The 21,712-nt window shown below is 38.7% G+C and overlaps 1 protein-coding gene across 1 annotated transcript; it reads left to right on the top strand.

The window, feature by feature from the left end:
• The first annotated feature begins 309 nt into the window (after positions 1–309).
• Positions 310–21,273, top strand: mrps5 (mitochondrial ribosomal protein S5). The gene is made up of 12 exons (XM_078932491.1): positions 310–433; positions 1,607–1,765; positions 2,986–3,111; positions 3,455–3,568; positions 6,168–6,287; positions 9,829–9,863; positions 16,330–16,420; positions 16,808–16,854; positions 17,049–17,106; positions 18,856–18,918; positions 18,991–19,127; positions 20,495–21,273. The coding sequence occupies exons 1-12, from the start codon at positions 385–387 to the stop codon at positions 20,717–20,719; spliced, it is 1,224 nt and encodes a 407-aa protein (XP_078788617.1). The 5' UTR covers positions 310–384; the 3' UTR covers positions 20,720–21,273.
• The last annotated feature ends 439 nt before the right edge of the window (positions 21,274–21,712 follow it).

The raw sequence follows: 21,712 nt of genomic DNA on the forward strand, positions 1-21,712 counted from the left end.
TATATAATTATATATATATATATATATATATATATATATATATATATATATATATATATATATATATATATATATATATATATATATATATATATATATATATATATATATATATATATATATATATATAATTATATATATATATATATATATATATATATATATATATATATATATATATATATATATATATATAATTATATTATTATATATATATATATATATATATATATATATATATATATATATATATATATAATTATATTATTATATTATTATATATATATATAATAAATTCCTATAAATATAGATTTTATTCCCTCTTTTTGTTCAGGCACCTGTTAGTCGTCTTTTAGTTAGTGTGAGGACCCTCAGTCATCAAACATGGCGGCGTCCGTAAGGGTGTGCAGTGCCCTCCGTATCACAATCGGAGGTAAATTATATTTCTTTAAAGAATACGTTTTGTGTAGTTTTTAGTCACCATAACGCGCTATTCCCCGTTTTACAGTTAATACCCTGTTTATTTTTTTTATTTTTCTAAACATCTAAATCTCAGTGTGCTATATTCGTCTGGAAAAACCCTGTCAGTCTGGTATTCAAACTTTTTTAAGATATATTTCTATTGAAAGGAACTTAAAGGACAAATAAATGTTGATTCAAACATGTTGAATTTTTTAAAATTATGGCAAAATAAAACCTAAAAGTATAAATCCCTTATTGTTATCAGTCATCTTTGATTGTTTGGTACTCTGTGGCGTGTCGTCGTGTCGTTTCACACAAAAACGTCCTTAAGGAAAACATAAGCTTTCGGTATGGCTTACGTTATTGGAACTGTAAACAACGCAGATGTTAAGGACACGGATAGAGATTTGACTATTATGATTATTATTATTATTATTTTACTGCTGACATTACACTAACTACATTTGCTGCATTGGTATGAACCTAAGTGACACAGGAAGTCTTTTATTTTGAAAAAAGGTCATGTGAGCCTCTGTAAAACGTTATAAACTATTTCATATTTTGGAAAAGGACATAAACAACAACAGTTCATTATATTGATAGTAATAGCAACAATAACATAAATACAAACAAGTGTTTTATTTTTCTATGGGTGAAGTAGGACTCTGTGGCTACTACGAGGTTGTCATCAGTGAGAAATGGACCTTAATGGCTCTTAAGGGTTTAGTTTAGAAGAAACAGTGCAAACTATACATTTTGCAGTGGCTAATAGTTTTAAAAAAATTAAAATAAATAAACATGGTACAAGCTTTGTTCATTGGAGGAATTTTTTGGTCCTATTTTGTCTTTGATTTTAACCCTGCCATTTTTATGATTTCTCTTATTATCGTCTTGTTTTGTTTTTGTTCTGGTGCTGCTAAATTGTTCAGTGCCTCTGAAAAGTATTTTTAACTGCATCTTTTAAAAAAAAGGGCTATTAAATTAACCGAACATACCTTGGCTGATCAGTAAATAAATCATAAATTAAAGGAAAAAAGGTTTGAACAGCGTGTCATTATATCTGCACCCCAATTCAGTCCTGTTGTTTTCTTTGGATGGACTGTATGTTGTTTTCTTAATGGATATATTTTTTGTGTGTTTTTAGGTGTCGCCTCAATCCGCTCTCAGGCTGCGGTGGGCGCTGTTCACTTCTCCAATTTGGTGTGTAGAGCCTCATCATCCTCTTTTTCCCAACGACAGTCTTCGATTCCACTCAACCCACCAACATGGCAGCAGACCAGACATGGCAGCTTCTTTAACAAGTGTAAGTTAAAACTGATTAAGAGAACAAAACACTTTTTCTTTTAATTTGTTTTGCAGAATTACGTTTTTGTCCCAATATCATACTTTCAGGCTTGACTTTTTAGCTAACTGTTGCTAAATTTGAGTCTTCAGTTTATGTTGACAACACAACAAACCTGTAAATAAAAAAAAATGTTTCATATAAAGAAGCAGTTTTTTTTTCATCACACAACTTCAAGATGTGGGAAGTTGGGAGGAAAAATGTAAAGCCAAAAATCCATACATTAACATGCTTTTGTTCAAATATTTCAGAGTTTTCACTGATTCTCAGATGTTTTCTGCTGAATATTTACTACAGGCATCCAACTGTTTCTGCTGCTTCATATGTCAATAATATCTCTAAATATTTAGATTTTTGTGTCTTTTTTAAGCGACTTTTACATTTAGGCATGGGAAGTCTATTTCTGTATCACGTTTTGTGTACAAAGACAATTCAAAGTGCTTCACTTAAAAACACTTCGCAGTTCAGAACATTCCTAAATGCCACTCATTCTTTAGGCAGTTATTGTCTTGGCCTTTCTCTTCACGACCTTTACAAATGTAGGCATAAAACATCTTAATTTATGCCCCCATCAATGTAAAACAAAGTCTCTTTTTAGTCTTACTTTTAGTTGCAGGAAAAGAGAAGGAAAATAGAGTAAAGATCTACTTAATTCTTTTTTTTCTGAAACGTTATCTAGTGGGCAAAATGATCTGGGAGAAGTTTCTTCATCATCCTTTTTTCCAAAATATTTTGGATATTGGGCACCCCGCACGACATAACTGTTCAATGTAGTCCAACCAGTTTGGTTCGTACTCAAAAGTGCAATGTGAAAGCAAACTAACTTGAAGGTGGGAATTTGATTTCCTGTTTCATCAAACCAAGTCTGTTGGTCTGAAATGACCTTTATTTTCACTATATGACTTTAATAGATCTTGTTTAGACAGAAAACTAACGAGAAAAAGAGCAAAGTGGAAGAGCTGAGTGCTTTTTGAGATATTGAAAAGCCCTTTGACAAACTGTCAGCTAGCTGTCAGGGCGCTTTGAGTTTGCTAACATTTTATGCAGATTTTGTTTGATCAGTTTGCGGAGGGATTCTGTGGTGTTTAAGCTTAAGGCAGATGGCTTTTTTTCTGTTTTCAGAAACATAAAAGAAGAGACAAAATCAAATCTTGACATGTTTGAGGTTTGTGTCCTCACAGTGACGGCAGAGGAGCTGTGGAGAGGCGTTCTGGCAGAGTCCGGAGCCGGGGCCAGGAAGGGCAGAGGGAAGCGGACAAAACGGAAATTAAGGAGAGACCTGAATCGAGGACAGATCATTGGAGAAGGTAAAACCTTAACTTTCTTCGTTTTATTTCTTTTTGTCATTGTAGAATTTGAGATAAAACTCTTTATTTTGCTTTATCAATTCAAAGTAAGAAAATATCACAACTCTAAATTTGAGCATAGTTGCTAATAAATTAGAAATTGTGATGAGCGACTGCTAATTAGCAGTTGACGTCATCAGGATGCTAGTGTATTCATAGCCAAGAGTTGATTCATTTATTTCTCTGCCCTGTTAAGGAGAAGAATTACTCAGATTCACTGTCTTAAATAAAATGGGCCCAAAAATGCCTGTACTTAACGCTGATTTATTTTCCGCTGTGACCCCATCTGTGTTCGTCTCCTCAGGTCGTGGGGGGTTTCTGTGGCCCGGCCTGAATGCTCCGGTGTTGAAGGACGGTTCTCTGCAGAGCATGAGCAGAAGAGGCGAGACTGAACAGCAGGAGGTCCAAGCTGAACTGGGTATCTGTTCACTAACAGTTCACTGCAATCAGTCATGGCAGAAACACACCAGCTAAGAAAATCAACTGAGATCATATACCAACCTGAGATTCTTCCATAAACCTCTCAGATCTGTATTTATTTTTTTTTGCCCCAGAAACAGAACAGAAATCACAGCAGTCAGTCAGTTCTGTTGGAGCTGAAGCAAAGCTAAGGAGAAATTGTTGTCTAGAAAAGACATAAGATATTTTTTTGTGGGTCCCAAGTTTGTTTGGAGTTTGTTTGCTTGGAGGCCACAGACATGAGCATCTTCAAAGCAGCTTCACCAAACATTGATGAATACACGGACACAGTAATCAGCTACATAGACTGGTGCACCTCCATTTGCATTCCAACTCGGACCATCCGCATCTTCCCTAACCAAAAGCCCTGGTTCAACACAGATGTGCGAACAAAAATATACAAACGGCGTGCAGCCTTCAAATCTGGAGACAGCACAGCGTACAGACACGCCCGCTATGACCTCCAGAAGTCCATCAAAGCTGCCAAAAGGAACTACAGTCAGAAAATTGAAAGCTGCCACAGGGAAACCAACACAAGAGGCCTGTGGCAGGGGATCAAATCCATCACCAACTACAAGACAAACAACACCAGCAGATCAGAGTTCCAGAGTAACATCCTACCAGACAGCCTTAACAGCTTCTACGCAAGGTTCGACCAGAACAACAAAGAGGTCCCCCAAAAGACCTCCTGGGCCCCAGAAGAGGCTGCGCTGCAGGTGTCTCACAAACAGGTCCTCAGGGCCCTGAAGCAGGTGAACCCACACAAGGCGACGGGACCAGACCACGTTTCACCAAGGGTTCTGAAAGCCTGTGCGGAGCAGCTAGCAGAGGTGTATACAGACATCTTCAACCTCTCGCTATCGCAGGAAATAGTGCCCCGTATCTTCAAGTCCTCTGTGATCGTGCCGGTCCCGAAAAAAACACACGCCGCAGCGATGAACGACCTTAGACCCGTGGCTCTCACCCCTGCAGCAATGAAATGTCTGGAAAAGCTGGTTCTGTCCCACATCAACTCCCTGGTCGACGAATCAGTAGACCCCCACCAGTTCGCCTACCGCCCCAACAGATCAGCAGAAGATGCGGTGGCACTGGCACTTCACTCCACCCTGCAACATCTGGACACCAAGAACACGTACGCCCGGATTCTGTTCCTGGACTACAGCTCTGCCTTCAACACCATCAGGCCCCTGAAGCTGACTGATAAACTCGCAGATCTGGGAATACCAACACCCACCAGAAACTGGATCCTTGACTTTCTCACTGACCGACCACAGGTGGTGAGGATGGGAAAGCAGGTCTCTGCTGAGCTGACAGTTAGCACTGGTACACCACAGGGGTGCTGCCTCAGTCCAAAGCTCTTCTCACTTTACACCCACGACTGCACCTCCCCCGACTCCAACAACATCATCATTAAGTATGCAGACGACACAACCGTCCTCGGCCTCATCAGAGGAGGGGACGAGTCTGCATACAGAGACCTTGTGCACAGGATCACCATCTACGGAGAGGACAACGACCTTGTTCTCAACGTAGAGAAAACAAAAGAGATAATCGTGGACTACAGAAGGAAAGCACCGCCACATCAACCGCTCATCATCAACGGGACTGTGGTGGAGCGGACCGACTGCCACCGGTTCCTTGGTCTGCAGATCACAAACCGCCTCAGCTGGGAAAGAAACACTGCTGCCACAGTGAAGAAAGCCCAGCAGAGGCTGTACTTCATCAGGCTGCTGAAGAAGGCCGGTCTCAAGCGCCGGACCCTCACCCAAGCCTACAGGGGGCTTGTGGAAAGCATCCTCACAAGCGGACTAACAGCCTGGTTCGGTAACACCACCTTAAAAGAGAAGAAGATGCTGCAGAGGGTCATTAATACAGCTGGAAAAATCATAGGTTGCAACCTTCCATCCATGGACACCATCTACAAACAGCGCTGCAGGAGGAGATTGACTAAGATCATCAGAGACAGACACCACCCTGCTCATGGACTGATCCAATGCGTGGACTCAGGCCACAACCTCAGGCGTCGCAGGCCTGAAAGCATCCACGCACACACCACACGCTTCCACGACAGCTTCTTCCCAGCTGCAATCAGAATGCTGGCTAAGGACATCAGAGAGAGAAGACTGGACTAAAATACTAAGTGCAATAAACAATAATATGTGCAATAATTCTATGTGCAATAATGCTTCTGTACAGATTGGGTCTCTGCAATATCCATTATCATATTTTACTGATATTTATATTTTTATACACCATGTAAATTTGTTGTCTAATTTTGACTTTTAACTTTATTCTATTTATTTTTATTTTCTTTATTATTTCTTCTTCAAATTTTTCTTTTGTCCTTTTTTAACTTATCCTGACATGAGAGATGCCAAAGAAAAATTCCGATGTACCGCATGTGCAAACGGCAATAAAACTTGAATCTTGAATCTTGAATCTTGAATCTTGTTTGTTTGTTTTCTTAACTCATTCAAGCTCAGTTATGGTTATTTGACAGAATGCACCTTTAACATTATGCGTGGTGCCTAACGTCTCCTATTTGTCTCTGTTTTCAGTGCGTCAAAGGGATGAGTGGGAAAAGAAGAGGAAGATGAAGGTGAAGAGGGAGAGAGGGTGGACCGGGAACTCCTGGGGGGGCACCAGTTTGGGTCCCCCTGATCCTGGACCTAATGGAGGTACGCTGCACCCAGACCCCAAAGAGTTTATAGATGATCGAGCAGAATATTTACAGACTTATGCCAAACGGTAAAAGAGACGGAAAGAGAAATGTACCTTTAACAGACAAAAACCGAGTACAGTGATCCCTTGCTATAACGCGGTTTACTTTTCACGGTTTCGCTACTTCACGGATTTTCATCGTGCATTGTGTTCTGCATTCTGATTGGCTAAAAAGTCACTCCGCTTCTTCTCTACCTGTGCGTCATAACATTGCAGTTTAAAGTGTACAGGTACATAAAACAGCCTGCCAAATTTACATTAAGTACGTGCAAATTCTCTTGCAATTTCGAGTTTCTCTTAAACCCATAGAAAAAAGAGCGACAACAACTGCCAATCACTATGTTCTTCTCCCGAACAAACACAGCTGCACCGCGGGCTTCAAAAGAAGAAAACACTGCAGAGCGGAGTCAGGATGCAGCGGCTCAGTCTGAATAGCAGTGAAATACACCTGAGTCACTATTTGTCCAACTGTACTTTATATTTTTTTCATAAATAATTTGAAATTTTCTCCCGTTTAATCCAATTACTCGGGTCGCGGTGGGCGGGGCTAATCTCCGCGATTTGAAGCCTTCTGTTCACATCGATGATTAAAATTATTCGACAGTACAGTACAGAAGTTATTTGTTGAAAAAAAACGTTTCTAAAGTACCTTTATTTGTGAAACAAATGTTTGAGCCTGTAAAATGGTTTGTTCTTTCTTTTCAATGTATAATAGAGTATTTAATTGTATATTAATTGCAAGAAAAAAAAAAGAGGTTTCTACTTCACAGATTTTGTCTATCACGGGTTCTTTTTGGAACGTAACCCCCGCAAAAAACGAGGGATTACTGTAGACGCGTGCGACGCAGCAACGTGGCGTCAGCGCAGCCTGGATGAGCCACTCTGAGTCAAGATCATAATACTGCAGCCTCAAAGGCATTCTCACTCTCAGACAGAAACACTCAGAGTCACAAGAGGACATGCTGATCCCTGTAGGGAGAAAAGAACAGCTGGATGAAAAATCCAGGCATAGGAAAGGCCTTGCTGCTTTGTTCTGAAGACTAAAATTGACAGGCCAGTACGGCAGCACATTAGCACTGATTAAGATGAGACTTCAACCAAAGTGTCAACTAGAGTGGTTTCTTAATAAAGGAGCACATTCGGTTCATTTTTGCACAGTTTGGTAGACTTCTATGACCCACTTTTAAAATTGATTGTGACTTTGTCCTCTTTTAGATCTCAGTGGCGCATGAGTGAAAGAACACTCTGTGTTTTCCCACTTGTCTTTTTCAAAGTGCATTTGAGTGTTTTTTTTATTTTATTTTTATTACCATATCATGGATGTCATTCCCAAGCATCATCCTCATGAGTGCTCTGACCACACTGGAACAATATATCCAAATAAAAATACCAAAACAAGGGAAGGATTTGTTACCATCATCCAAGCCAGTTATTAAAACTTAAAACAAAATTATCCAGTGCACATCTATTCTGTTTTTTTTCTATCTATTCTTTTGAATTTGTTTTAAAAAAATTGCTTAATGAAGGTGTTTTTTTCTTCTCTTTTCTTATCTATGCGTTTATTTGTTAGGAGTAACAAAAGCCCTTTTCCTTATCGTGTGAGCAAAGGTTTGTAGAAACCGAATTGAAATAAAACAGCAGAGATGTCTGTGAAGAGTAGAGCCCCAAATATTTTGTTGATACGGCTACAGAGGAAATGAAGAAAGCAACAGAACACAAATGTTCATCAAGTCCTGATCATAATGAACCCTGACTGAGCATTCTGCTTTTTATCTAACGACCCCCCTTCACATATCTGATCAATCATTTTTGGGGTTTTTTTGGTTTAAAATGTTTATCTTACAAGAAAATTGCACAAGAACTGTTACAAATGTTCACACAAAGAAAAAATGTGGAGAACAAGTAACCTATGAAGTCATGATAGAGTAACAACCATAAACATTTTGTATAGTCATAAATATTTTGTATAGTCATAAATATTTTGGTTTTCACTTTCTCTAAAAAACAGAAAAAAATAGCTGCATTTTAAACCCCTTTTTGCTTGAAAGTCTTTAAATGCTTGTTTTAGTTTATGGATCCCTTTGTTCCACACTTAAATTGTGGAATGCATCGGACAAACAAGGGACAATAAAGTCTTAGTTTCAGTCTTTGATTTATAGGCAAAAATGTACAACCCTATTAGTGCTTAGCACTCCCTATGCATTCAAGATGAAAATGTAGTTTAAGTTTATGATTTGATTTTCCTGCAAATCAGGTTCTTGCATTTTTTAACAATCAAAAAGATTTTTTGTAATTTTTTTTTTTTTTTTGGTTAAGTAGTGAAAGCTTTATTTACTTTTGTTTTCAAGTTACCAGAAAACCACTGATTTTGAATTGACATAAAAAATAATTAGTTGTAATTATCTGATGCGGTAATAATTTGTCTTATTATCCTATATAGAGGCTAACAGAAGAGGACTGTTTGGTTTATCCTATTATAAATCAAGCACTGGGATTCACATGGGGAGACAGTAGTCTTTATCTTTCTGCTTCTTTATTCTGTTGCTCAAGATGCAGGACACTCTGCTCTGCTTCAGTTGAATGTAATAATTACACCACATAAACCTAAAATGTTTTTTTTTTTTGTCTGTGACAAATGAAATGAGACTTCATTAGGTGCTATCCGTTACATCTCTTGGCTTCCTCGCTGTTGCATGTCTGCAAAGCGGATTCATCTCGTTCGCCCTCTTGTGCGTCTAATCTTCTTGCATAAATAGGGCCACCGCCACAGAGAGCCCTTCGGGGAAAACAGAGGGAGCAGTGCAGTTAGCCGTCGAGCCTGAATGTGGGGGTGGGTTTTGAAAGGGTCACATTCTGATTTCCAAAATGTCAGTTTATAGTTTATATCAGGAGTCGAGGTTGGTTGTTATGGTCTCAGGAAGTGGATGACAAAGCCCACAGCTCCACAATATGAACCCAGAGGAGCACTGCTGACTAATGTCGGCTGAATCACTGATGCTCTGCTCCTGACCTCCTGTTCCCTGCAGTGTTACATGTTTAAACTCTGCTCTTTGTTGAAATTGAGTTGTTTACCTCAAACTGCAGATGGAGAGTTGAGCTTCTGTTCACCCTTTGCTTCCATTTTAGTCCCTTTTGCAGCCAAAAAGCAAACTGGCGGTAAAGTGGCGTGCAGACAGCTGCACCTCAGTAGCTCTTGTTTCTGATCCTCTGTCTTACAGATGGAGAATGAAGCTTCCGACCGAGAGCTGAGCGTGTGTGTGTGTCAGCACTGTCCTCTGAGCCTCTGCATTATCTCTGTTTTTGTTCGTTGTTAATTGGTTAGAAGTAAACTATCTCTCTGTTGTGGAATTGAAATCCTTCAGAGGTCACTGGAAATGGGTTTATTTGTAGCCGGAAATTGGTTTAATCTGCTTATAGAGGGTGTGCATTTGTGTTTTAATGAGCTTCTGTTTTGTTAGGTTTTCTTAAATTGGCCTTTCTTTTCTCTTCTGTTGACAGAAACCTACGAAGACTTTGATTCACGGGTTATTGAGGTGAGTCTCTCATTACCATCTAAACAAGAACAAGCAAGGAAAGAAACTTTGAAAAAAAAGAAAAACAAACAAATCCATACATTATTTACGAATATTATTAAGAAATCATCATTAAATTCCACATTTTCCATCCTAACACAGATATTTCACATGTGGGCCTCATTTCTGCATTTTCTCTTCCTTTAGCTGCTATTTCTAAATATTCCTGTTCCTAATTGATCTCTGTGCTTAAACATCCAGTTAAAATCTGCGTCACACTGATAGTCTTCCCCAGCAGTTCCCCACTGGCATAAATAGTAAGGGTGTGATAGATTTTTAAATTCCCCCTGAATCCAGCAGACACTTTTATGCCATCACTGCTTTCTAACGATGCATTAGGTGTGTGTGAGTGCATGTGCATGCACACGCTCCTCCATAACTTCCTCAACCCTAATAAAACGCAAAAAAAAGGCTTGTTTTTGTCCAAGGATGATGCAGTTGCATCAAAGACAACAGTGGAAATGCTTTAGACTAAACCACGGGGACGTTATAAACCTTTGCTGTTTTTAAATTTCAAATTTAACTCATGAGTCAAAAATTTCAAAAGAAAATCTGAGAAAAGTGAAGTCAGACACCAAAAATATAGAAAACCTGAACAGATTGTTTGAGAAAACAACTCTACAGTCGAAGTCCACATAAAAATGGATGAAACCTGGAAAGAAAACAGGACTTGACCTTACTAATTGGGTCAAATTACAAGCATCTGCTGTTTGTTTGAAGACTCATCTGGAATGAGAGGAACTCATGACAGGCAGTTAGCGGCTAACAAAGATGTGAGCAGGGAACGAGGCAGACGTGATGTTCATGGCCTCCGTCCAGGTGAAGCAGCCATTTGGACGGGACTCCCGGGTTTCATTATCAGAGATGAATCATTGTCAGGTTGTTTTTTTTTCCTCCTCCTTCTCTGTCTTCCTTGAAGTCAACAACCTTGAAAGTTTCATTCCAAGTAAACAGTAAGTCAGATAGCAGAAACGGGGAAATTGAATTCAGGAACTTTGAGGAACTGAGCACAAAGCTTAACACTGAAAGAGTTGAAAGTGCGCTGATGAGAAAGAAAATGTTTTAAAGACAAATTTTCCATAAATGTAATGCTTGTGATTTAAAAACAAATGAATATTAATGAGATATTAGGGGTAGAAAAATGGGCTCACATTACTTCTTTCATTTGCAGCTATGTTTTAAAAGTTCTTAAAATATGAATTCCATCTGGACAGAGGCAGATAACCTCTTAAAAAGATTGTTTACAATGTCAAGAAAAGTTGAGATTTAACAACCAGATGAAATGAAAGTCAAATCAACTTTTAATTTTTGTAGTACATTTATAACAAATATCATTGATACATATAATCAAAAAAAGCGATACATAATAGGAAATGACAATCCAGCACAAGAAGAGAATTAAAGATATTGTAAAATAACTGGTTAAAATATAGGACATTAAGTGTAATGTAGCCAAACTCCTCCTCCCTCCGTGCTGCAAAATAGATTCATTGCCTGACATGCATGAGACGATCGCTCACTGATTGAAATAAAACATCACTTTGGATGGAAGCGATAGCGAGTGAGAGGCCTCTCCCCACTGCCATCCTGACGCTGCTCAGGCAGAGAGAGGCCAAATCTGCTCTGCTGCAGACAGCCCTGAAGTGACAAATGCAGCCTGGAGCGCGGCGCCCCAGGAGGCCTCGCTACGGGAGCTGCACCAACACCAGAAAGGAGAAGTAATTAGATTTTGATATAAAAATAGTGATTGAGAGGCCATCTGGACTCTGCGTTTGCAAAGGTGGAAACTTTTTCATAACCTTCAACTGAAATTAGGAATTCTGAAAGAACTTATTTTCTGTAAAAGGGGAAAATTATGGACATTTTAGAAAAATACTGAAATAGAGGTTCTGTGAAGGATTTCACACACTTGTGTGTTCTCTACACACTTTTCTTTGTGTTATGTTTGCTGTTAGTCTGCTCTCCCCCTGACCCCCATTGCTCTGCCTTGGTCCTGCAGCCAGATTAAACCTTTACTGAACTGAACTGCATGGGTTATACAATAAAGCTGAAGGCAGAGATGGACTTTGAAGCCTGCTCAGCTGAATTTCCGCTCTGCTCTGTCACTGCTACTGTCTAAAGGCGGTAAAAGTGTCAAAGCGAGACACAATGCTTTTACCCCTGCAAATTTCAACTGGTGGTCAGTGTTTAGACTGATTATAGCTCATGTATCACACAGGAAACGTTCATTTGCCGTCCCTTCAAACTGCAGAAAGATGGCTGTCTACCTCAACTGCAGAGAAGCAGTGGCAGGAAGAAGAGCTACATTCACGCTCAAAGGTGTTGTGATGACTTTGAGATCAGTTTAGGGTGGTTTCTTTTTGCCTGTTGAAAATGTTTTACAGAAGGCACACTGGCTACTACAAAGTGTCCTCATCTGTTTTTCTTTTTTCATGTAGTGGCCTCATGTAAAATTTGGCTCATGAAGAGAATTAATTAGCCTGAGAGGCAGCTGGATGAGGTCACCTTCACAAAAAGGTTTTCTTCCTTTAAATCTTTATCCCAAAGACTCCTAGTTATCTCTATGGAATGGATGTTTTGAACCAATCAGAGTCCAGTAATGCTCTGGCTCATACCGACAACGGTAATATCAGAAGTAGAGGAAGCAAGTTTTAGCTTCTTTCCTATGAAAAATGTTTTGGCCATAGTCCTTAGAGGTTGTGGTTTTTTTATTGATTGGATAAAATAAAAACAAAAATGAAATCCTCATTAAATTCCTTTTTACCAATAAGGTTGTTTTTGTTTTTTATTCTGCGACCAGAATAAAAAAAACAGCCATGAACCGACTAGGAGGTTGGGGGTTCAAATCCACCAAGTAGTTCCTGTGGTTCCAGTTGTGTGTGACAACGCTGAAAGTTCGTGTGTGACAACTGATGGAACTTTTAATTGTAACTTTTTTAATCTGCACAAAATAAATAATTGAAGTGCAACGTTAGCAAAAGCGGAAAAGTATAATTGAGTTTTGTTTCATATATTTCCGGATAAAATTAGCATTTGATTGCAGAAGTCTGCTCTTTAGAAAGAAACATTAGGAATGAAGTAATAAAAGTGAGCTTTCCTGATCCTTAGAGAATGGCTGCTAAAAATGGAACAATGAAAACGCGGTTGAAAAGAGTTGTTTGTTCCTAAACTCGTGTTTTTTTTAACCCAACACATTTCAGGGGCAGTGAAGAGCTCAGTAAAACATAGAAAACTTCAAAAAAAGGGCATCAGATACAGAACCACTCTAAGGGAGAAAGTGAAAATGTTCAAAAATAACAGTCAGTCCTGTTTATTGTGTGTGAGTGCATGATTGCAGCTTTCCAATCAATATTAATGCTAGCCTGACCAGATATCTGTTACGGTCAAATCAGTTTTGTGCTGAATGTTCCCCTGACCGACATCTTTGGGTGAGCGGTAGATCGATGGAAAACGTTGCTTGCGGTAACAAACCATCAGAATTATTGCTCTGCTGCTTCTCAGACCATTCTGTTATCTTTTCACCCATTAATTCAATTCAATTGAATTCAATCTTATTTGTATAGCCCAAAATCACAACAACAGTCGTCTCGATGGGCTTCGAAGTAAAACATGAACTTAAAAGGATCACGAATACAAAGAGTTCAATAGGAAAATACTAAAATGAACTAACAAACTGACTAAGCTATACTGGCATCCCTGCCCTTAGACCCCCCTTCGCGGTAAGGAAAAACTCCCCAAAAAAACGGATTCCGGAAAAAACGAAGAAACCTCAGGGGTGCCCACATGAAGGAGGGATCCTCCCCCAGGACGGACAGGCGATTTACCAGAACTCTTAGAGAAGAATTAACTTATCTAAATCTACAACTACATATATATATATATATATATATATATATATATATATATATATATATATATATAAAAGTCCAGCAGACAAGCTTCATCCAGCCGTGGTTATCGGGACAGTCAAAGGCGCGAGTCGAGCCGGAGACAGGAACCACAGCCAGGTGTAGGAGCAGGAGCAGAGACGAGGTACTCAGTCAGGTACAGAGCAGAGACGAGCCAGAGATGAGCCAGAGGCAGGATCCACAGCCAGGTGTAGGAGCGGGAGGGAAGGCGAGATAAACGGTCAGGAACTGGAGCACGGATGAACCAACTGGAGTCTGGAAGCACTCCCACTCCCCAGGAGGGGAGAGGAAAAGGGGGACAATACATGAATCGCACTGCACCAAACAGAGGCATGGAGAACTAAATGATGAATTATGATCAAGAATAGAGGAGAAGAAGCGTACTTGTGTGTTTGTAATTTGTTGCAGCAGGTGCCGGTTCTGAGCAATGCCTCTCTGATAAACTCGATGATGCAAACAGCTGCTGAGGAAAAAACATGTTTTCCCTGGAGTTCATGAGAATCCAGGAGGCGAGAACCTCAATTAATGCTCCTCAGTACCTCGGTGTCAGGTGGACAGGTGAATTTAAAGTTTAATACAATTATTGCTTTTTAACATTTAAAGTCCCTCATGACAATTTTTAAAAATAAAAAAATCCCCATTGGTGTTTTAATTATGATTATGACGTTTTAACCAAAATCCCCCAACCTAAAGGTCTTAAAAAGCCGCAGTTCATCTCCATCTGGTCCCACCTTGATCCCCCCTTGCTGGAAGCTGCGTCTTGCATGACAGATGTGCTTGACATGGGGGGGGGGCACAAACGACACAGATTTCATTCTCTATTTTCAAAAGTTTATCATTAACAATAAAAAATAGTGAAAAGTAGAATTTTCATAAAGCGACAAGTTCTGAACAACTTGTGGAATAACAAAACAAATGTGGGTACCTGACCCTGCTGTTTGATAAAATTATGTATGAAAAATGCTTTGAATTTCATAATAAATTAGGCTACATTGCAAGCTGCACTGGCTGTGGCTCATAACTGATTTGATGCTGGCTCATGCAGGTCACTTGCACAGCAAATAAAATGAAATGCCAGAAAGAAAGGGACATTTCCCACCTATTTTTTAAATATGCGCAGCCAGTGCTGAATTTTTTTTTGGCCGCATGGCCTCAGAGGAAGGGTTAAGATTAGGATTACGGGTTGTGGTTAAACTGCGTTCACACTGAACGCGATTTGTGTGGCAGAGACGCAGAGTTTTAATTGTAAGTCAATGGTACAGACACGATCTGAGGTCCAGCGGAGGGATTTGGGCGAAGGGTTCGGCGCAAAGGTCTGGCAGCAGAGTGGCACAATTTGATAACCGTCTGAACCAAATTGTCCAACAGTGAGCGGCCCGGCTACTGTTGGGTGAAGGCGGATACACCCTGGACATTGTGTTGCAGGGCTCATGGAGCTGTAAGGATGTCACTAAGCCCATTAATTTGTCTTTGCTGCAGGTTGATTGACACCGATTTACAGGGAGAAATACTCAGAAATACAAAAAAGAAATGTTTTTTTAATCACATTTGTTAAAAAAAAAGCCACATCTACATGTCAAAAACTAAATAAAAAAATAGGTTCTTAGCAGAGGTGGACTTTAAGAAAAGTTCCAAAAATGAACATTTAACTGTAAAAATATGTTTTTTCTTCTTTTTACCGCAGGAACACGACAAAAAAATATTCTTGTTACCCCTGTAATTATCCTAATGAAGGCAGCCTAATGAGTTCATCTGTGTCGCTGCGTGAACTGGATCAGTGTGACATTGGGCTGCTTTCAACTCGCTGATGATGAATTTATCAAGTTTTTATTGTGTGTGCAGCTGGTTTGGTTTTTTAACTTTATTTTTTGTTATCAGACTGTCAAAACTACGTTTTTTCCCTCATCTTTTCTCTCATACATGTCCTCATGCACTTGGATGTTTAAACCCACTCAAGTATTCATTTAAAACAAGACATTTGAACAATAGAGATCCAAAGTGTATAAACTCTTTTCTTTCTTCGCTTTATTGAAATGAATTCCTAACTTTGCCAATAAAATCTTCAGTAGAGTAAAATTAATATTCTTCCCTTCCCGGTTTTGTCCTTGTGTGTATTGTTTTTGTTTACTCATTTTCATGTATTGTAGCACACACCATCTTCCTGAATCACACCTGTCAATCATAACTGCCTTGGCCATTACCTCTCCTCACCGACAGCCTTTCTTTTCATTGGTTTCATCTCCTGCCTAAGCTCTTCTGCGTTGGGAGTCTTCCCTCTGGTGGTTAGTCATGGACTTGCAGAATATTGCTTGGCTTGACGACCAAATGGGGGTTTGGCATTTATTGTGTGTGGAAATAAAACTATAGCTAAATGATTCTAACAGCATTAAAATGAAAGAATGTTATGATTGGTTAATGCTGGATCAGATAAAGAATTTTTAAAGGAGTAAACATGAAAATTCCTCTTTACTGATCAAAAGAGCTTGTTGTTAATTTGCCCTGTTCTTTTTTTTTTGCAGGTGAAGAGTGTTTTTAACATGACGGCTAAAGAAGGCAGAAAAAGGTCCATCAGCTGTTTGGTCGCCGTTGGAAACGGCAATGGAGCTGCAGGTTTGAGTCTTTCTAAAAAAAAAATCAAAAAGTCCTGAAAAATGCAGTTTGTTAAAGCTGATGTGTAGTCAAAGTTAGATTTTTATATGTCTAACTCTTCTCAGGAAGATTTGAGGCTTTTCATTCTCCTTTAAGGTGAACAAAAGTAAACGCAGAAAAAACTCATTCAGCTTTTAGCCTGTCATTATTACATCTTGTATTTAAAACCTCCTCAGCTAAAAAAGCCTGAAATTGCAGGTTTACCAGGAGGGAGGCTGTGATTTCTGCCTCTGGTCTCTACAGCTCAGGAACAAATCCTTCATCAATAAATAACAGTATAGCGCTCCGCATGTCCTCACAGCCAGCTGTCAGGTCGGACTCTAAAGCGATCCTCGTCTCTCCCACCAGGTTTTGCGCTGGGCAAAGCAGCAGATAGAAACACAGCTCTGAGGAAGGTGAGCGTTTCCAGTTGTTTTGGATTGATAATCTCTAAATGAATCATTTTGCTTTTTTATTAAATGAAGCAGTTTTTCTCCTGATATCTTAACCTTAAATCTGCAGGAATTTTGAAACTGTCCAAACTTTTCAATTTTGTCTAAATGTTTTTTTGTTTAAACCTTTTTTTTTTCCTTCTTTTTTTGAAATGCAGGCTAAGAACCGTGCCATCCACTACCTGTACTATATAGAGCGATACAACAACCACACAAGTGAGTTTTCTCTTTGTTTATTCATCACGTTTAATCAAAACCTTTATTTTTTTTCTTCATCGCTCTGACTCCTGTTTTCTACATGTGTGTTATCTGTGAGGAAAAAACACACAATTCCTACATAATTAACAGGTTACTTCAGCAATCAAGCAGTACAAATGTGTCATTTAATTCAAGGCACTTCCTGTTCTCAAACCACCAACTTTATGCAATGTTCATTCAAACTCCATTAAAGAGATTAAGCGGAAAAAAACTACTCAAACCGCGTTATTTAATTACCCAAAGAATTACTGATGGATTCTAATTAAAACCTTCTTAATTAACCGCTCTCCCAACCAATGTTTAGGGCGATGAACAAAGCGTCTGCGGCAGAACTTGTTTGCATTTTATTGGCATTCATGTTCACACGGCGGGTCAAGAACATTTAATGAGGTTTGAAAAGAAGCTTCTTTAAGCAACAAAATGACAGAAACTTGAATTGCAGTTTGCTTTTATTTTTAAACACATGACCATGAGGCTTTAATGAACTCTAGTCTAAATATGACAGTAGAAAACGATGAGTCATGTTCATATTTCAGAATGCTTATCACTCCTTCAGATCACCCGTTTAGAGTTGACAAAATCAGAGAAATGCTTTAGTAAAGGACATCTTGTACTTTCCGATTATGAAGGTCAGTTTGCTTCCTTGCATAGCTGCTCTTCTGTGCTTACAGAAGGAGAACAAAGGCTTCCTGCTTTTGCTTTAGGATATCCATCAAGTCTGTGTGTGTTCTTCTTAGTTTTTTTAGTTTTGTGCAAAAACAAAAAACAAAAAAACTAGTCTGCCAAGTTGTTTCACTACGGTAATCTGTGGATCTGATTTCAAATTCTTTAGTTTTTCTTCCCGTTTCTATCACATTTGAAACAAAAATTAATCTTTTGGATTTGCAAGAGAGGATATTAAAGCATAATTCACCTTATAACAATAAATCAATTTAGAGTATGGCATTAGTTTGAATCTGTTTGAAAGTTTTGAAAGGGCAGCCCAGAAAACCAATTTCAGAATATTTTTTTTGGGTTTAAGTCAGGAAGTGTATATCTAGTAGAAACCTTTTACCTTTCTAAGACTTTATCAATAGAAAAATGACCTTCTGATAAAAAAGTTATAAAAGTTATTTGCTTGAAGTCTTCATTTCACATGAAGTTATAAAATTCTTATCTTCCTCCCCCTGCTGGGAGCTTTTTCTTTAAAGCCAGTTGCTCCACGTTGCTTTCTTCTTCACTCACTCGTTTTCAGTTTAAAATGCTTCTCTGTTGTGGAGGCTTTCTGGGGCTCAGACTTAATTCTTTCATTCAACCTGGAATCTGGAGGAAGCAGGGAGGGAAGTCGGTGAGATGCTTTAAAGAGCTTTGACACGAGAACAAGATCCCAACCTGAGGCCACCGAGCTGGCAGCCAACGCTCCCGCTGAGACGCCGCGTGTGTCTGAATAAGTGATGAGCTGCAGCTGTTCCACAGAGCCAGTAGATGAACATGTGGAAGAGCATCTGGTGGAGAGGTAGAGAGTCTGGAGACCCACAGGAGATGGGGTGATGATTCCAGTGCCTCTAACTAGAAATAATGCAAGAATTCAACTAGACATTTCAAAAAATGTGCATTTTAGCATTTCATTTGCTTTTATTTTGGTTTTATTGGTTTTATTCTATTCGGTTTATCATTGATTATTTCTTTTGTGATTCTAAAGCAGCTCTTGTTTTCATGTTGAACCAGTTTATCATGACATTGAGTCCAAGTTCAAGAGGACCACGCTCCGCATGAAGAAACAAAACGAGGGTAGATTGCTTTTTTTCCCCTACATTTAATGTTTTCTGCTGCAAAACAGAGGTTTTCCCTTCGTCTGTGCAGGTTACGGTCTGCACTGCCACAGAGCTGTCATCACCCTCTGCAAGCTGATCGGCATCAAGGATTTGTACTGCAAAGTAGAAGGATCGGTCAACCTCCTCAACATCACCAGGGCTCTGTTCACTGGATTAGCCCAGCAGGTGGGATTGTGCTGAAAAATGCAAACTGTTCAGATTTTATCCACTTTTGATCACTTCCACATCTTTAGAATTGTCATTACTGTGTGTGTAGAGACATCCTTAGAAGTAATTACTCTGCCAAAAGTGCATCCTTTACGCTTAAAATATTTAACTTGTGAATAACATTGATTGATGTGATTCAATTGAATGATCAGGCCAGGGAATCTGAAGTATCAAAGCAAGCTGGCAGCCTCCTCACCTTCTGTTTTGACAGCAAAGGTGTAAACATGTAGAAATGAGTGACTCATCCATGAGTGTTTTAAGCACAATATCCTTTTTTTCATGTTTGTTAAAAAAATAAAAGAAAAAAGCTGAGTCCTGCTAACAGCAGAAAGATGAGGTAATGCATGTAGTGAAGTAATATTGTGGGGACATTCTGGGAAAGTGAGGAGAAAGGAAAAATGTGTCTTTAGTGTGAACCAACATCTTTCAGGTTACGATTAAAATAATTTTTTTAAGACCTTGATGAAACAAGGTTATCTTTTATGTTCTTCATTCTTTAAGTCAAAAGATAAAAGATTTTGCCAGATAAATGTAAATGTAAAATTAATTATACCTTTTTTTTATGACGTTTGGTTTCATACTGTACTCTCTGAAGTCAATAAAATGACCAGAAAGCGTCCCACTTTTATATTTGCTGTTTGTTTGAGAGTATTACATAACTCTGTAGCTTTTTGGTAGAGTGTCTGCCCTGAATGTGGAGGGTCGTGAGTTCAAGTGCATGGCTGAGTCACCTCAAAGACACTATGAATAGAGCCTAATGCCTCCCTGCCTTGTTCACTAAGGGGTTGGATTGGGGGTTAAACCACTAAACGGTTCCTGAGCACACCTGTGTTCTCAGCTCACTGCTCCCCTGTTCCAGAGAGCAAATTTTACACACCTAGGTGTGTGACAACTAATGGAAAAACTTTTCCTCCTAAACAAATTAAATATTTTTTAAATTCTTCGAGAGTTCTACTTCCTTAGATAGGAGGCGGGTTTTTATATTCCTTAAGGTTTTTTTTTTTTGTTACCGGTACATTAAATAAGCAAATTTACACCGGAAAGAAACCTTAGTCGGAGCCAAACAGCCTTTGTGGGAAGAAAACACTTAGAACAGGTAAACGTTGTTCTAACTGCCAGATCCAACGCTGGGTAAAAACACCTTTCTGGTACAACCTGTCTCCTTCTTTTAGTTGATAATTGGATCTAATTAAAAAATACTCTCATTGTCAGGAAGTCGAAGTAATGGTTTGTTTCATTCAAATATAAAAGTTTGATTAAAAAAAGGATGAAACTTTCTTTTCCTGTTTCCTCACTGCATCTTCCTGCCTTTTCCCAAACTCCAGGAAACTCATCAGGTGCTGGCTGACAAGAAGAAGCTCCATGTGGTGGAGTTTCAGTCAAATCAAGGCCCGCTGCCCATTGTGGTGGCGAGCCCCAAAGATGAGGTTCGCTCCACCCCCGAGTGTGAGGATGAAATCCCCAACACCAAGCTGCACTGGGGCGATGTCCGCGTAGCGCAGGGGATTAAACGCTCGGTCTGGACCGGCGTCAAGCGCACAGTCTGGTAGATCTGGAAAGATCTGAAGTGTGGCATCAGAATTTTTCAATTATTTTTTTTCTTATAAAGAGGAGTAACATTTCTTTTTGCAGTACAAATGTATATTCTTTTTTTGGTAGTTTTTTTGTTTTGTTTTTGTTGAGGAATAAACTTCTACAATTTAACATGCTTTAAAAAATTCAGTACTGATCCAGAAAATACCATAAGTTAAAATGTTCTGTGCTTCTCCATGTGTAAATCTTATGAACTACAGTGCAGAACAAAGGAAATAAACTGTTACTTCAATTTAAAATAAAAGCTGCTGTCTACCTTGTGCGTTGCTCCTGGTAAATGGCAGTTCAACCAGTCTTGTTTTTTTGAATGAGTAAATAAGTAACTGAGACTGTGCTTTGGGATTTGAAGATTTTATAAAAAGCACTGTATAGGTAAATAGATGCCATTTTCCATCCTTTTTGCCTAAACAGTTACTTCCTATTGATGTAAAAAGTTTAAATCTAGAGATTTATGTGGTGGACATCTATAATGGTGACAATAAAATTCTGACCTGAGGTGGCACTGCCATAATGATTTGAGTTTTGTTCTCTCAAATCAAGCAATTCTCCAACTAAGAGCATTTGTGTTATTAAATTAGGAGTTTTGTTGTCTTCTCAAAACAACTTTTGATCTATCTTTATCTCAAGAATACATACACAGAATAAAGCTAATTTCATCTCAATATTATTGTGTCAAGTCTGGAAAAAAAGGTTTTACTCAGAAGTGTAGCATATACTTCAGCTTTGAAGACTATAAATAGTAGAAATCTGCTTAACTTTGATTAAAAAATCATGTTATATTTAGTATTTTTTGTTTGCTGAGTTTAAAAGCTCATTAGATTATCAAGTGAATAGTGACTCATGTAAAAAAGAATTGTATCCAGTTTAAAAAGAAAACTGCTTAAGTAAGGCTTCAACTTGGTATTGCTCTGCAGAGACTGTCATAAATAATGTAAACACCAATTGTGCTC

The sequence above is a fragment of the Oryzias latipes genome, chromosome 15 (genome assembly GCF_053564925.1).
Source record: "Oryzias latipes strain Hd-rR chromosome 15, Olatipes_Hd-rR_3.1".
NCBI classification, from domain to species: Eukaryota; Metazoa; Chordata; class Actinopteri; order Beloniformes; family Adrianichthyidae; genus Oryzias; species Oryzias latipes.

Bases quoted from the DNA above. Each gene is read 5' to 3' on its own strand.
- mrps5 (XM_078932491.1), top strand. From the start codon at position 385: ATGGCGGCGTCCGTAAGGGTGTGCAGTGCCCTCCGTATCACAATCGGA. The intron at 1,766-2,985 runs GTAAGTTAAAAC...GTGTCCTCACAG, and splicing joins TGGCAGCTTCTTTAACAAGT to TGACGGCAGAGGAGCTGTGG. The intron at 17,107-18,855 runs GTGAGTTTTCTC...ATGTTGAACCAG, and splicing joins GCGATACAACAACCACACAA to TTTATCATGACATTGAGTCC.